The 16,340-nt window shown below is 31.3% G+C and overlaps 3 protein-coding genes and 4 pseudogenes across 4 annotated transcripts in view; 2 read left to right on the top strand and 5 right to left on the bottom strand.

The window, feature by feature from the left end:
* The window catches only part of Nelf-A (Negative elongation factor A), a 47,276-nt gene extending 31,136 nt beyond the window's left edge, over nucleotides 1-16,140 (bottom strand). Inside the window, exon 1 of one of the 2 annotated variants that reach the window (XM_067289335.1) lies at nucleotides 15,987-16,140. Coding sequence is in view for 1 of the 2 variants with exons in the window: in XM_067289334.1 (XP_067145435.1) it covers nucleotides 15,582-15,821 (240 nt within the window). In the remaining variant the exon portion in view is untranslated. Of the gene's footprint in view, nucleotides 1-15,581; nucleotides 15,877-15,986 lie in introns of those variants that run through there. The other variant, XM_067289334.1, reaches the window with a different exon arrangement.
* On the bottom strand, nucleotides 518-3,628 carry LOC136990871 (cytochrome b-like). Its single transcript, XM_067289322.1, is given in 1 exon segment — nucleotides 518-3,628. A coding segment is annotated over 1 exon segment (606 nt). The 5' UTR covers nucleotides 1,124-3,628.
* LOC136990870 (NADH-ubiquinone oxidoreductase chain 5-like) lies at nucleotides 1,357-4,586 on the top strand (annotated as a pseudogene).
* On the top strand, nucleotides 5,890-8,722 carry LOC136990886 (NADH-ubiquinone oxidoreductase chain 5-like; annotated as a pseudogene).
* Nucleotides 8,210-8,990, bottom strand: LOC136990878 (cytochrome c oxidase subunit 3-like). The gene is given in 1 exon segment (XM_067289330.1): nucleotides 8,210-8,990. A coding segment is annotated over 1 exon segment (723 nt). The 3' UTR covers nucleotides 8,210-8,267.
* On the bottom strand, nucleotides 8,983-9,659 carry LOC136990880 (ATP synthase subunit a-like; annotated as a pseudogene).
* Nucleotides 9,874-10,627, bottom strand: LOC136990881 (cytochrome c oxidase subunit 2-like; annotated as a pseudogene).
* Nucleotides 16,141-16,340: the final 200 nt, after the last annotated feature.

Genomic DNA, 16,340 nt, shown 5'->3' with positions numbered 1-16,340 from the left:
ATCACAAATGAAACAAACTTTTATTGTTAACTGTGTGAACAGTTAACAATAAAAATTTGTTTCATTGGACAGATTCGAATATGTGGTGATTATATTTTTAAGTTAAATTTGTTTTCTGGCCAGAACTGGTACATCTACCCTATAGGTATAGATTATATTATATATAATTCATTGCATTTGTAGGCATTTTTATGCATGAAGTACAGCTAAAGAGGTAAAAAAAAAGCTTTGTTTTCATATGAACAATATAATCCATATTATATTGTTTCTTACAGGAAAATTTGTTTCAATTGGAGAACAAATCAACTTTCGAACAACTTTTAGGAATAAATTAAGTTCAAAACCTGAGGTTTGGCTGTATATATTTTTTGTTTGCTTGTTTATGAAATTCAGTAATTCTCCTATTTAAATGTCTCAGTTTCATTCATCAGATAGAAGTGTTTGTTGAAAATAGAGGATAAAGGTCATTGAACAAAAATGAAGAAGAAATCTTCATTTTTGTTCAATGACCTTTATATCACTCAGAACGAGAAGCCTTATTCATAAAACATAAAATTATTAAAATTAAGACAGATAAAACAAGAGCTAAAACTCCTCCCAACTTATTTGGAATAGAACGCAAAATAGCATAAGCAAATAAGAAATACCATTCTGGTTGAATATGAACTGGGGTCACTAAAGGATTAGCTGGAATAAAATTTTCCGGATCAGAAAAGGTATGGGGGCCTAATAAAGCTACTAATCTTAAAACAAACAATAAAATTAAGGCCCCAACTAAATCCCTCAAAGAAAAATAAGGATGAAATGGAATTTTATCAAAATCTCTTCTTACCCCTAAAGGATTACCAGATCCTGTTTCATGTAAAAAAATTAAATGAACTAATACTATCCCCAAAACAATAAAAGGTAAAATAAAATGAAAGGAAAAAAAGCGAGTTAAAGTAGGGTTATCTACAGAAAATCCCCCCCAAAGCCATTGAACAATCTCTCTTCCAATATAAGGAACAGCAGACACTAAATTGGTAATTACAGTCGCCCCCCAAAAAGATATTTGCCCTCAAGGCAAAACATAACCTAGAAAAGCTGTAATTATAGTAAGTAAAAAAATTACAACTCCTCTCATTCAAGTAAAATGAAATTTAAAGGATCCAAAATAAATCCCACGACCAATGTGAAAATAAAAACAAACGAAAAACATACTAGCCCCATTAAGATGTAAATTACGTAAAAATCAACCTCCACTAACATCTCGACAGATGTGAGAAACACTAGAAAAAGCTAAATTAATATCTGCCGTATAGTGTAAAGCCAAGAATAAACCAGTTAAAATTTGAAAGATTAAACACAATCCCAACAATGAACCAAAGTTCCAAAAGTAAGAAATATTACTAGGAGAGGGAAGATCAATTAAAGATCTATTAACAAGTTTAAGAATGGGGTGCCATTTACGAACAGCCATAAGTTATTTCACGTAAAGGGCCCCCCCTCACCTTACAAATTTTGGCAACTCCTACTAAAGTCAATAATAAATAACCCCCCAGAAAAACAATAATAATAGAAAAAGGGAAAAACAAAAAAAATCGCCAAATAAAAAACTCCTGAAAACAAAAAAATCATACTCCAGCAAAAATTAAAAAACATAAAAAAGATATAACATACTTCAGTTCAAAACTAACAACCTCATTTGAAGCTAATGAAGCAACATAAATAAAAAGAACTAATATACCCCCCAAAAAAACCAAAAAGATTACATAAGAAAACCACCCAAAGCCATAAATAAGAAACACATGAAAAGAAGTAAAAACAGTAGAAAGAAGTAAAATTAAACCTATAACCAAAGGATGTGTAGAAAAAAAGAAAAACACAGATAACAAAACAAGAACACCAAATATAACAGAAAATAGTTTAATAAAAACATTAATTTTGGATATTAAAAATAGACACCTTTTTCTGTTATTTTAGGAAAACATCTTTAGTTTACAAAACTAAAATTTTTATTAAACTACTAAAACTATGATAAACTATTCCCTATCCACAGGTATTATTCTTCTATTAATAAGTTTAATAAGTCTCACCTCTCGATTTAAACATTTATTATCTATATTATTAAGTCTAGAAATAGCTATATTAAGTATTCTAATTATTCTAACAAGAACAACAATCCCAAAAAGAGCAGATAGCTCCATTTTAATAATTTTTATTACCCTAGCCGTCTGTGAAGGGAGCTTGGGCTTAGCCCTTTTAGTAGCCATATCACGACTAACAGGGAATACCCTCATTAGATCTACTACTATATTATAATGATACTTATCCTACCTACTTTAATAACCCCTTTTCTCCCTTCATGAAAAATAACAACCTTCTTTTTATCTCTTCTTCTTCTAATATATTTTCCCCAAATCTATTATACAAGAAGAACAAAAATTTCTCATGAATTATTAATACAAGATTTAATATCAACAACATTAATTCTATTAAGTCTTCTTATTACTATTTTAATATTTCTATCTTCCACAAAAATCATCAAAAAAGAAGAAAAAACTTTTTCTCTTCTTACTACCCTTCTCCTACTACTTTTAATTCTAAGCTTTTCTAGCTCTAATTTAATAATATTTTATATCTTCTTTGAAGCCACAATTATTCCTACTTTTATAATTATCACAATATGAGGTGCCCAACCCGAACGACTCTCTGCTAGATTATACATAGTATTCTATACATTAAGAGCCTCTCTCCCATTTTTAGTCTCCCTAATAATAATTATAAAAATATCAGAAACCCTCTTCTTACCATACTTAATACACATTTCATTAAAAACAAACACTTTCTGGTCTATCTTATTTTTAATTGCCTTCCTAGTTAAACTCCCAATATTTCTAACCCATTTATGACTACCAAAAGCTCACGTAGAAGCCCCAGTAGCTGGTTCCATGATTCTTGCTGCAGTTCTACTAAAATTAGGAGGATATGGGATTTTACGCATAACTGCTATTTTCTATTCTTCTATAAAGCTTCTTTCCCCAGCCCTAATAAGCATTTCCCTTCTAGGAGGAATCCTAACTAGTATTATTTGCATTTTACAAACAGACATAAAATCTTTAGTAGCTTATTCTTCCGTTTGTCATATAAGACTAATATTAAGAGGAGCCATAACTTTTTCATCTTGAGGAGCCTTAGGTTCTCTCAGAATAATAATTTCACACGGTCTATGTTCCTCCGCCCTCTTCTGTTTAGTTACTATATTTTACGATCGAACACACACACGAAGAATACTTCTCACACGCGGGATACTCTCATTATTCCCAAGACTAATCTTATGATGATTTCTAATAAGAGCTAATAATATAGCAGCTCCACCTTCTATAAACCTTTTCAGCGAGATTTCACTAATAATTAGCGTATTAGCCTGAACTCCTTTTACCCTCATTCCAATTATATTAATCTCTTTTCTATCTGCAACATATTGTATTCTTCTTTTTTCAACCCCAAGTCATGGAACCCCCTGAGAATACACCACCCAACCCTCTCTTTTTACTCGAGATTTTTTATCCCTATTCTTACACTGACTTCCTTTAAATATTCTAATCATTAAAATAGACTTAATAATATATTGAAACTATCTTAGTAGTTTATCATAAAAACCTTAGTTTGTGGTACTAAAAAAAAATATAAGATATTGGTAACTTTCAAACTTTGAAGAAAAATAATCTTAACTCTTAGAATTCTTCCTCTATTAATAGGAAGTTTAATAATTCATAAAAACTATTCAATTATAATCTCTTTCTGCTTCATATCACTGACCTCCACTAATTTAGAAATATTTCTAATCTTTGATTATATTTCAATACTTTTTTCCGCCACTGTCCTAATCATCTCAAGAATAGTGCTATGATTTTCAGAAGAATACATAGCCGAAGAAAAACACCCTTATCGATTTAACTACTTAGTTCTGTTGTTCATTCTCTCCATAATCCTATTAATTATAAGACCAAACCTGATAAGAATCCTACTAGGATGGGATGGACTAGGCTTAGTTTCCTATTGCCTCGTAATCTACTATCAAAACTCACGATCTATAAACGCAGGGATAATCACCATTTTATCAAATCGCATCGGAGATGTTATAATCCTAGTGGCAATTTCTTTATCCCTTTCTTTTGGGTCATGAGACATTCTATCCATAAACATTTTACTAGACAACCCAATCCCTCTATTTCTAATCATAATCGCAGCCATAACCAAAAGAGCACAAATCCCTTTTTCCGCCTGACTTCCAGCAGCAATAGCTGCCCCAACCCCAGTATCAGCACTAGTACACTCCTCTACCCTAGTCACTGCCGGAGTTTTCCTTCTAATCCGATTTCATAATATAATAAACCATAAAATTTTTCTAATCCTTCTCATCTCTTCAACTTTAACAATATTCATAGCAGGACTATCTGCTACAATAGAAATAGACATAAAAAAAATTATTGCTCTTTCCACCCTAAGCCAACTAGCTATTATAATACTAGCTCTCGCTTTAAGTTTATGAAAGCTAGCCTATTTTCATATAATCACCCACGCCCTATTCAAAGCCCTAATATTTTTATGTGCAGGATTTGCTATTCACAACATAAAAAACAACCAAGACATACGAAAAATATCCATCATTTTAACTTCTTCCCCTACTATTAGAATGTGTTTTTCTTAAAATAAAGGTATTACGAATTATCTCGTAGTTGGCTTATGTAACAGAAAGCTCTTCGCTAAAGCCAAACTACGAGTTTAATTCGTGCACAGACACGATTCGTCCTGTCACTTCGCTACAGCCAATCGGAGATGTGCGTCTAAATTCATTAGTAATAAATCGGATATAGAGGCGAGCACATCACATTTACGTCTTTTTTGAGAGTGTTATTTTTTATTTATTTTTATAATCAAATTATAAATATCTCAAAATGGATAAGAAAAGACCACTGACTAAAAAATAACTTGATTACTACACTAATCTAAGTGATTCAGAATCTGACAAAATTTTTGGTGAGGATGGGGGAGTTTATTTGGCAGCGAAATGGTCCTGTTACTGTATGTAAATGGAAAGACAAACGAGAAGTCCTTACCATTTCAAACATGCACGTTGTTGAAATGGTAGAGGTGTTCAATCGCAATGGAAAATGTTCGATGAAACCGAATATAATTCGAGATTATAATCATGGAATGTCTGGCATTGACAATCAGATCAAATGCTATCGTACTACACAGCTCTAAGAAAGACTATTAGATGGCCCAAAAAGGTTGCATTACATATTATAGAAATATATATACATAATGCGCACAAACTCTTTCAAAAAGCAACTTCTTCTAAAATAAAACTTATAAAGTTTAGAGAAGCATTCGTCAAAGCGTTGATTGGAGAAGAGATTCAACCAGTTTCAAAAAAAATTAAATTGCAGAAGCTTCACTATTTACAGAGTATCCCATCTACTCAGAAAAAACAACATCTGACAAAGCCATGTCGAATTTGTACCAAAGCTAAAAAACGGCGAGAAACGCGTTATTTCTGTCCAATCTGTCTTGAGAAGCCAGCTCTTTGCGTAGAAGATTGTTTTAAAAATTATCACAAACAATAAAAATATTGTTTTGCTTTCGATTTTGAATAAACTATTTACGTTTATATTTTCTGTTCATTTATTAATAAATGTTCTGTTTATGTAAGCCAAACTTGATTTTTTGTTCTTGCCCCTGAAGCTATCTATTCATATTTACACTGATATACTACGAATTACATCGTAGCTGCACAAATATGGCAAGGAAACAAACTACGATATAACTCGTAGGTGGCGTCCTAGGCAGAAACAGTAACTACGAGTCATCTCGTAGATGGCAGTCAACGTGTTAAGCTTGTGAAAACTGGCCTATTTCCACATAATCACCCACGCTCTGTTCAAAGCCCTAATATTCCTATGTGCAGGATTTGCCATCCACAACGTAAAAAACAACCAAGACATACGAAAAATATCCATCATTTTAACTTCTTCCCCTACTATTAGCACTTGTATAATAATCTCATCCATCACATTAATAGGTCTTCCTTTCTCTTCCGCCTTTTATTCAAAAGATCTGATTCTAGAAACCCTTTTTCTCTCTCAAATTAATCAAATAATCTTAATTATAACTATTTCTTCTTTGAAACCGTGTTTTCGTAATTGTCGGACTATGAACTCCAAAGTTGAGTTTAATTAAACACTTGGCTTTATTTCCATCTTTATTTAGTTGATACGTGCCATTTGCACGTTTCGGGCGTAGAGCCCCTCATCAGTCAACATTAACATATTTTCACTATGCATACAATGTTTAAACCCAGGCGAAGCATGTATCTTGTTTTTATATGAACTGGGTAATTTCCTTTACATACGATATTTATATCATTAGAATTGGAAAATTTCTTTCGAAAACTGGTTAAAAATACTATAAAACACATTGTATGTATTAATATAAGCTGGGATCATTGCTGCTAACCATCTACAATAACTTCCAAAATATGCAAATTTGTGCCACGCCGCAGTGCAGACAACGAGGACGAAACAGTCGTACGACATTAATGAAAAAAGAACCTTCATGTACCTGTGAAAAATCATTTATTACACAACTATAGTCTACACCTGGATACCGTAAAATAAGCAAAGAAATTACGAACAATACCACAGATATAAATATCGTATGTAAAGGAAATTACCCAGTTCATATAAAAACAAGATACATGCTTCGCCTGGGTTTAAACATTGTATGCATAGTGAAAATATGTTAATGTTGACTGATGAGGGGCTCTACGCCCGAAACGTGCAAATGGCACGTATCAACTAAATAAAGATGGAAATAAAGCCAAGTGTTTAATTAAACTCAACTTTGGAGTTCATAGCCTTAATTATAACATTAATCTCCTTCGGTCTAACAACCATATACTCCTTTCGCTTAACTCTAATAACACTATGATTTAACAATCTAGGCCCAAAAGCAACGATAATTTCAGAAACCCAAAAAATAATCATTCCCATTAGCACCCTAACCTTAACATCAATTTTTATTAGAGCAACTATAAACTGGATTCTTTTAGACACTCCACTTGCCCTACCTATACCAACCAGTACAAAAATCACAAGAATCCTACTCATCCTCTTAGGGGGTTTACTAGCAAACTATCTATGAACCACAAAACCTTTAAGACACCCAAACCCAAAACTCCACAAAAACTTCTCAGGAAACATATGATTCCTTACCACTCTCACCCCATGACCAATATTAAAAACACTCCAACCCCTTAGCCTAATCAAAACTTTTGAGTCAGGATGAAATGAACTAAATGGGCCCCAAGGCACCCATCAAATAATTAAAAATCTCTCTCTTTCCATTTCAAACACCCAAAAACTCAACTCCCTTACAATAATCTCAATTCCACTCATCTTAACAATTACACTAATAATCTTATACTTAAATAGCTTAATACAGAGCAAATCTTTGAAGATTAGGTGAAAAATCTTTAAGTATCTAAGGCCAAAGCATCTTAAGATCGAAAATCTAACATATATCTACTTCAAAGACAAGAGAATAACAACAACGCTATCAGTCAAGTTAGCAGCTCAACCACCTTCTCTTAATAATAGGGAAACACCTTCTTCCCATCAACAGTGGGACACTAAAATAGCTTCTATTAACAATGAGGGTACACACCAAACTTTTAGGCCGAAACTAAATACAAAAATTGCTTCTCATTAAAGATGGAGAAAAACACCTTATGATTGCAAACCAAATATTATAAATTTAAATACCCATCTACCTAACCCACTCAAGCGACCCTTCCTTCCACTCAAAGTACAACCCAAATAACAAAATTAAAACAAACAAAATAAACAATACAAACAAAACCAAACCATAATCAAAAAGAAAAATTAAAGGTAATATTAACACAATCTCTACATCAAAAATCAAAAAAATCACACCCACTAAAAAAAATTGTAAAGAAAAAGGAACACGAGCCATAACAAAAGACTCAAAACCACACTCATACGCAGAACCCTTTTCCCTGTCTACCTCTATCCTCCTAGCCAAAATTCCCCCCAAACACCAAACCACTACCCCTAAAATAAAACAAAAAAAAACACCCAAAACAAAAATTATCATATATAAACCTACTAATTGGAAATCAGTTGTACTAATATACTAATATGACATTTACCTCACCAATAAATAGAAACAAATAAAAATAATCAAACCACATCAACAAAATGTCAATACCACGCAGCTGCCTCAAAACCAAAATGATGCCATCCAGAAAAATGGAAACGAAGAGAACGATAAAGACAAACACCCAAAAAAGTTCTTCCAATTAAAACATGCAACCCATGAAACCCAGTAGCCATAAAAAACGTAGAACCATAAACGGAATCATAAATACCAAAAGCAGCTTCATAATATTCAAACCCCTGTAACACAGAAAAATATACCCCCAAAAACAAAGTTAAACCCAAACTAAAAACAGCCTGAAAATACTCCCCCTTTAAAATTCTATGATGACATCAAGTCACTCTAACCCCAGAAGCCAATAAAATAGAGGTATTCAACAAAGGAACATGAAAAGGATTAAACCCCTCAATTATAAAAGGAGGCCACACCAAGCCTAACTCCAAAGTCGGAGCCAAACTACTATGAAAAAAAGCCCAAAAAAAAGAAACAAAAAAGAAAACCTCCGAAACAATAAACAAAATCATCCCCACCTTAAGCCCATTAACAACAAACAAACTATGATCCCCATTCAAACAACCTTCCCGCACAACATCTCGCCACCATTGAATTCTAGTTAGTACCAAGACCAGACCACCAAAAAACAAAAGACTCCCCCCCATTCTATAAAAACAACGAACCAACCCGCTCACCAAAAATAAACCACCCAAAGCACCAGTTAAAGGCCAAGGACTCACATGAACCAAATGATAAGGATGAAAATTTTCCATAAACTAAATCTCAGCAGAATAAAGCCCAACCAAAACCATAAAAACATAAGATTGAATAAAAGCAACAGCTAACTCCAACACCAATAAAAGGCTTAAAGCAGAAACCCCACAAATTATAATCCCCCCACTCAAAGTAATTGCCGAACCCAAAAGAACAATCAAAAGGTGACCTGCAATTATATTAGCCGCCAACCGCACAGAAAGAGTAATAGGACGAATTAAGTTTCTAATTGTCTCAATCAACACCATAAAACCCATTAACACAAAAGGAGTCCCCAATGGAACCAAATGAGCAAACATATGACGAGTCTTATTAATCCAACCAAAAAGCATCAAAGAAAGCCAAAAAGGTAAAGCAAGAACAAGAGTTACTAACAAATGACTAGTAGCTGTAAAAACAAAAGGAAACAAACCTAAAAAATTATTCATCACAATAAATCAAAACAAAGAACATAGTATTAAACTAACCCCACCCCAATAACTAGAAAAAAGAAACCCAATCTCCCTAACCAAACCCCCAATAATTACCCTCCAAACCACCAAATAACGAGAAGGCACTACTCAAAACAATAAAGGAAGAAACAAAACCCCAACAAAAAGACTAAACCAATTCAAACCTAAGCCCATAATAGAAGCAGGATCAAAAACAACAAATAAATTAACTATCATTCTCAAAATCAAACTAACCCAAAGGCCTCCCCCCGTTCTATCACCTTAAAAGAAACAATATAAAAAAAATAAAAAAGCACTAAATAAAATAAATAAATCAACCCAACAAAAATAGAAATTCAAGCCCAACCTAAAGGACTTATTTGAGGCATAAACTAGAAGTACTAACTATAAAATGGTTTAAGAGACCAACGCCTTTATTCAGCCATCTAGCTAATAAAAAGTCCTCACTCAATTCAAAAAAGAGTCCACAGAAACACTCTCAATAACAATAGGTATAAAACTATGATTAGCCCCACAAATCTCAGAACACTGACCATAATATAACCCAGGCCGGTTAATCAAAAAACAAACCTGATTAACTCGGCCTGGAACTGCATCTATCTTAACCCCCAATCCAGCACAGGCCCAAGAATGAATTACATCAGAAGTTGTAATTAAAATTCGAGTAAATACACCTCAAGGCAAAACAGTACGGTTATCCACATCCAACAATCGAAAACTATCTTCCTCTAAAGGAAGCATAAAAGAATCAAACTCAATATCAACAAAATCAGAATATTCATAACTTCAATACCACTGATGCCCAACAGTTTTCAAAGTCAAGTCAGGACAATGAACCTCCTCAACCAAATACAAAACACGAAGAGAAGGAAAAGCAATAAAAATTAAAAGAACTGCCGGAATAAAAGTTCAAAAAACTTCAATTTCCTGCCCCTCCACAATAAACCGATTCAAATAAGTATTAGCCAAGATACCCGAAACAAAATAAAAAACCAACACTGTAATTATAACCAAAACCACCATAGAATGATCATGAAAAAACATCAACTGCTCTATTAAAGGAGAAACACTATCCTGAAAAGAAAGCATCCCCCAAGTCGCCATAAACTACTTAATTACAGCCACAAGATGATTATAAGTATGATCTTGAGGAGGAAAACCATGAGATCACTCAGAAAAAGAAGGCAACATCACAATATATAGGGTGATCCAAAAATGGATCACCCTATATATTGTGATGTTAATGTGGTTACTGGTTTACTGGATTTTTCAAATATATAGATATCAAATTAATTAAAGATGATGCTATTAAGTTAAGAAATTATAATTTCAACATTTATTATTTGTCAATATTTTCTTCTTATGAACAATGTCAATAATAATTCTTTCAATAAAAGATCTATTTCAACTGAAAGATATTTTAATTATATTTTTAAATTTGACTAAAATTTAAAAATATAAAATATATATTAAAAGTTAAATATTTTATACTTGAGATATGACTATTGATTTTTAGTATTCTGACATTATTAAACTTTTAAAAGAAAAATTATTAATTACAATATTTACTTTCATATTCATCTCAACTTCTATCAAATAATGCTTTTCTGTATGTAAGTATTGATTCTAAGACAGTTCTGGTTTAGAAAAATAAATACACTTTAGCTTTAAAACATTTTATTATGAAATACATGTTACAAAAATTAATTTCTGTATAATTGTTATAAACTTGATCATTCTTAGATTATAGCATTTTATATACAGTAAAAGCTGTAAAATATTATTTTTGTTTTGTTTTGTTTTCTCTTCAATTAATATTTTACTGTAATGTAATACAGCTCAAGAATGGATAATGAAACTTCTAATGACTGACAATACATTTCAGGCTTATGTCAGACAAGTGTGATTTAACATCTGTTGTTTGTCACAAAAGTCATGAGATTGCATAAAACTGCTGGGAGTGGTTATAAATAGATCATAAAAGAGAATGAAAAACTTTAGATTAAATATTGATATAATTCATCAGAATGAAGATGGCAAATATTGAGATGAAGTTGATAAAGAAATGACTCTGAGCAGATAATTTCAGACATTTGGAAAGCAAGAGTAAAACAGACTTTACAATTGTTTTAAGCAATTTTTTAAAATATTAGCGAGGTTGAGGCCGAAGTTTTCAATGCGAAAACATTGTACGTCGGACGTTTGGCACCGCTTTCCTGTAAGCCTAGAAGTTTGGCAATGGCCTTGCGAATGTCCAGCATGATTCCACTGTTTTTCCAAACGCCATTGCCAAACTTCTAGGCTTACAGGAAAGTGGCGTTGAACGTCCGACGTACATGTTTTCGTGTTGAAAACTTCGACCTCAACCTTGCTATTTTTTTAAAAATAATGAATAAAAGTATTGTTTTTATAAGTTTATAAAAATCTGGCTTATATACTTTACAATTGAAATTTTGTCCATTTACATAATTGACTTTTGTCCACAATATAAACATACAGTAATGGACAAGTCAATATTACCATATATATGTAGAATTTTCTTATATTCTATTAACAGATCTGCTGAAACAAGGTAAAAATACATTGATCTGGCATCTGGACTTGGAGAAAACATCGTGAAGTGCAGATATTTTATCTGGGTCTGTTATCAAAATATGTTCTAATTTAATTCTTCTGTATAATAATGGACATTTCAATATAACAGACATGAGTAATCACAATAAAACACAAATTTCTTTGGTCCTGTGATGGTCTGTTACATCAAGCTTCCACCATATATTTGTTGACAAAAAAGTTATGCACCAAGAAGGCAATGGAATCAAATAAAACTTAATCAGTGTAAATGTAATGAGTAATAAATAATATAATGGAAAAAATGTAATAAATAATTACAATATAGGGAACATAGGAAAGGGACAATTTCCTGAAAACAACAGGAAATTGCTGCTTGTCTGTATATGAGATGATATGGTCAGACAAGGAAGCATACAGATCTGCCCATAGATGGTACAACTTTCACTTCACATTATTCACACTTGTAGATGACTAAAGCTGGCATCTCATCTGCTCCCAGAAATGCTTGATGGGAGACAAATCTGGAGACCAGGCTAACTGCGGCAATGTGACAGACATTCCTGGAAAATACTATGAAACTAATCATTATTTTGCTGAAAAATAACCTTTTGCATCCCTGCCATCAAAGGCAACATATGAGAGCACAGGATTTCCTGACATACTGTTGTGCTGTCCCTTGTACCATTACTAGGGGTGACTGTTTGTCATATGAGGTGGCACCCAGACCAGCAGTGGGACAGCGTGCCATTCAACAAAAAAATGAATTGAAGCACTAATCATTACTATTCTACACTAATGCAATGATTGTCTTTCCTAAATAAAATCAGGTTCACCACTAAATCAATACACAATCAGTCCATAGCATCATTGCTTCTATCATACACCACTGAAAACATAGATGACAATGTTGAGATATCATACTAACGTTGGATGACGTTCAGTGGTTACCATGCATGCAAATTTGCCTCTATGTTCACTTACCAATGGTAAACCAAGAGACAGGATTTTGTAGAGACTTTTACTCTTCTCTACACAATGGACAAAGATGTCATTGCAGCTGTTGAAGTGCATATATATATATATATGTTGTGTTCAGCTCTGGACGCCCAGTCTGTCTAAGTGTCTAGAACTGAATGCCATATATAATATACCATGACATACCCACTGTCTCCAACTCCACTTCAGATCAGAATTATTGAAATGGTAGATAATTTTTGAAATATCCATCTTCCTCTCTTCCAGAGGTGCAGAATATTTTCAGGATCAGAAATTTTCCTCTAAATTATTACACACAAAATAAAACAACAATTTATGAAGTAATTAAAAATAAAACTCAAAATAAATAAAATAATCCTACTGGCCACAAAGAAACCATGGCAACAGCATGGATAATCAAAAAACCCATTATGAGTTAAAAAAAACAATTTACATCAAAGAATATTCTATTCCAAACATAGAATCTCTGTTTAAAAAACTTAACAAAGGCTTATCAATCAGGCCAAAAACATTTGTTTTGATTAAATTTAGTTGCTGGAATAGTGTGAAGAAGCATCTTGTGCCTTGACATAGTATTGTATCAATAAAAAAAAAAAAACAGCCAAAGCATCCCATGGTTGAGGGTGTATAAATACCTGAGTCACTTTTAAAATTATAATTTGAGAAATTTTTTACTTGATCTCAGAGGAGGGCAAGTGCCCCATTTGCTCCCTTCTGATTGTGACAATAAGCTATATGGGCACTGAGGTACTAGCTATTAGCATGTCAAGCTTAGCCAAGAATTAGAATTTTGTAACAGTGGAATCTGAAACAAGATTCTCAAATAAGCTGATAATGTTTGTACATTTTATTAAAGTACAGTGTTGGAAAAAGTGTGTAAGATGTTTTATGTTTGGTAAAATTTGATGTATGTAAAAATATTATTCTATCAGTTAGACCTACATCATTAATTTATTAAGACAGAACACTTATACTTATCATGATAGAGGATAAAAAAATTAAAATGCTTGTATATCATTAAATAGTGCCATATACATGAAATAATGAGCAATAGAAGTTAATTATAAACTTGAAAACAATAGAAGAGAGAAAACAAAGAAGCAGATTTAAATTCTGAGATAGCTATACTTTATACATTGAAACTATTTTCCAAAATTAATATCAAAATGTGTTATTGAGATCTGTTCTCCATAAATTATAAAAATAATTAATCTAAAAACTTAAATTTTCTAAGCCAATGTTAAAAAAATTTATTTTAGTAATCTTAAAATAACTGAAAATACATCTTTAACAGAATACTATTTATATCTTACTAAAAAAAGTAAATAAAATTCTGAAAAAATATTATTAAAGAATAAAAATTCTGTAATTCACATATACTGTATTTAACATACCAATCAAAAAGAATATGTTTCATATTTTATAAAATGTAAGTGCATTCAAACATAAGTGAAAAATAATGGTAACGAAAATTTTGCCATATAGTTTTATTATATGTTTGAACTTTTTATTTATAAATCTTCACTCAGGTTTGAATTATAAGGAGTATTCTAAAGGGTTAGAGAAATTTGTTTTTAATAATTTGATATTAAGATCTTTAAAATTAAAACCAAATTATTTGTTTATGTACTCTTCTGTAACTGTAACTACAAATAAATAAATAAACCTTAAAAATGCAGTCGTTTTATTACAGTTAAGAAATTTTTAAAGTTTAAAAACGTTCCATAATCAGTATCATTCGATAAAAAATCAAAATTTTTTCGATTCTTTACCAAAGGTGGTCCGAAAACATTATGTGCCATAATAAAAAGATTGCACTTTAAAGGTTTATTTATTTATTTATTTATGTGTAGTACTTACAACAAAATCAACTTATCCTTTATTAGAATATCTTATATGACATTGACAAAAATATTTTTGTCCAGATTCTATCATTATATTACTTTATAATCAAATAAATATTTTAATGTCATAGTCATTAAAACTATTGTTTTCTTCATAGAGGAATTTCAACATAGAAATGCAGTTTAAAAAAATTGTAAACATCAGAATATGCATTGTGAATTTATTTGTCAAATATTGTATAGTATTGTATTTCTTTTTATTTTTAAGATAACTAAACTGGTATCATACATATGTAATTTTCAATGTAATTCAAAATGTAATCTGTAATTTAATCAGAATTTTAAAAAATTGTAATAGGATTAACCTTACATAGCAATTATAGAAAGATAAATAAACGATCCGGTTTCTTTTACTTCAAACTGTCGTTTATTCAATCATATGTTTTTATAAAAAATCATCCAACTGAAGCTATACATTAATATCTTCATTTTCTGCTGTATTCTAGAAACAATTTCGTACATAGAATGCATTTAAATTCTGATGGTTGAAAAAGAAATTTTTCTAAACTTGTCAAACGCAATTGAGTGATGAAAGTTAAAAAATTTTTGCATCATTTTCAGAATGAAAACAGAATCGAATTAATCGGCATTTTATATAACTGTAAATGAAACATTTGAAACAATATTTAAGATAATTGAATGGGCTTAATTGACTTCAACTCACCTCATCGACGTTACGTCTCGGAATGTGTAAAAATGACAACAATAATTTTAACTTAACCTGAGACTGTAATTCTATGAAACATTCGCGTATATTTCTCAGCACATCTTGGCTTAATTGTGAACAAATAGAACCACCTAACCATAAATCATTACTCGTCCCAAGCTTATTATGCAACCACAACGATGTGTCGCTGTCCTTAACGTGCGCCATCTTGGAAAACAGTAAACCAGAAGGCGCCATATTGGAAGAAGACCGGAAATGATGGAACAGGAAAGAGGAATTTTTCAATAATTGAAGTGAATTTTGGTTAAATTTTATTGAAATTTTAATTTAATTACATTTTTTGTTGATAAATTTGAAATTTTATTTCGCAACTCTTTAAAATATAATTAATTTTAATCTTACCCAATTGACGTAGACTGAATCGAAGAGACAACGTGTAATGTTTGCGAGATTAATTTTATAAATTTTGTAAATATTAATTTAATTTATCAATAAAATATTAAAATATATTTAATCTTGTTTATAAATTTCATAATTTGGTAAAGTATCTGTTTCATACAGAATTGCAGATGTTATTGTTTGAAATTTTAAAGATGGCGCTCGCTGTTGTTTGAATTTAAATTTTTTTTTTTTTTTTGAGAAAAAATAAATAAGAGTAGTGTATTTTTTTAATGGATTAATTAACAATGTCTTAAAATAAGAATAAAATCTAATAGTCTATAAAATATAAATTAATAATAATTTTTATTACAGTCG

The sequence above is a fragment of the Centruroides vittatus genome, unplaced genomic scaffold (genome assembly GCF_030686945.1).
Source record: "Centruroides vittatus isolate TY-2023 unplaced genomic scaffold, ASM3068694v2 contig_1349, whole genome shotgun sequence".
Lineage (NCBI taxonomy): Eukaryota > Metazoa > Arthropoda > Arachnida > Scorpiones > Buthidae > Centruroides > Centruroides vittatus.
Note: the sequence above shows the minus strand (reverse complement) of the source record. Positions and strands in the feature narration are given on the sequence as shown.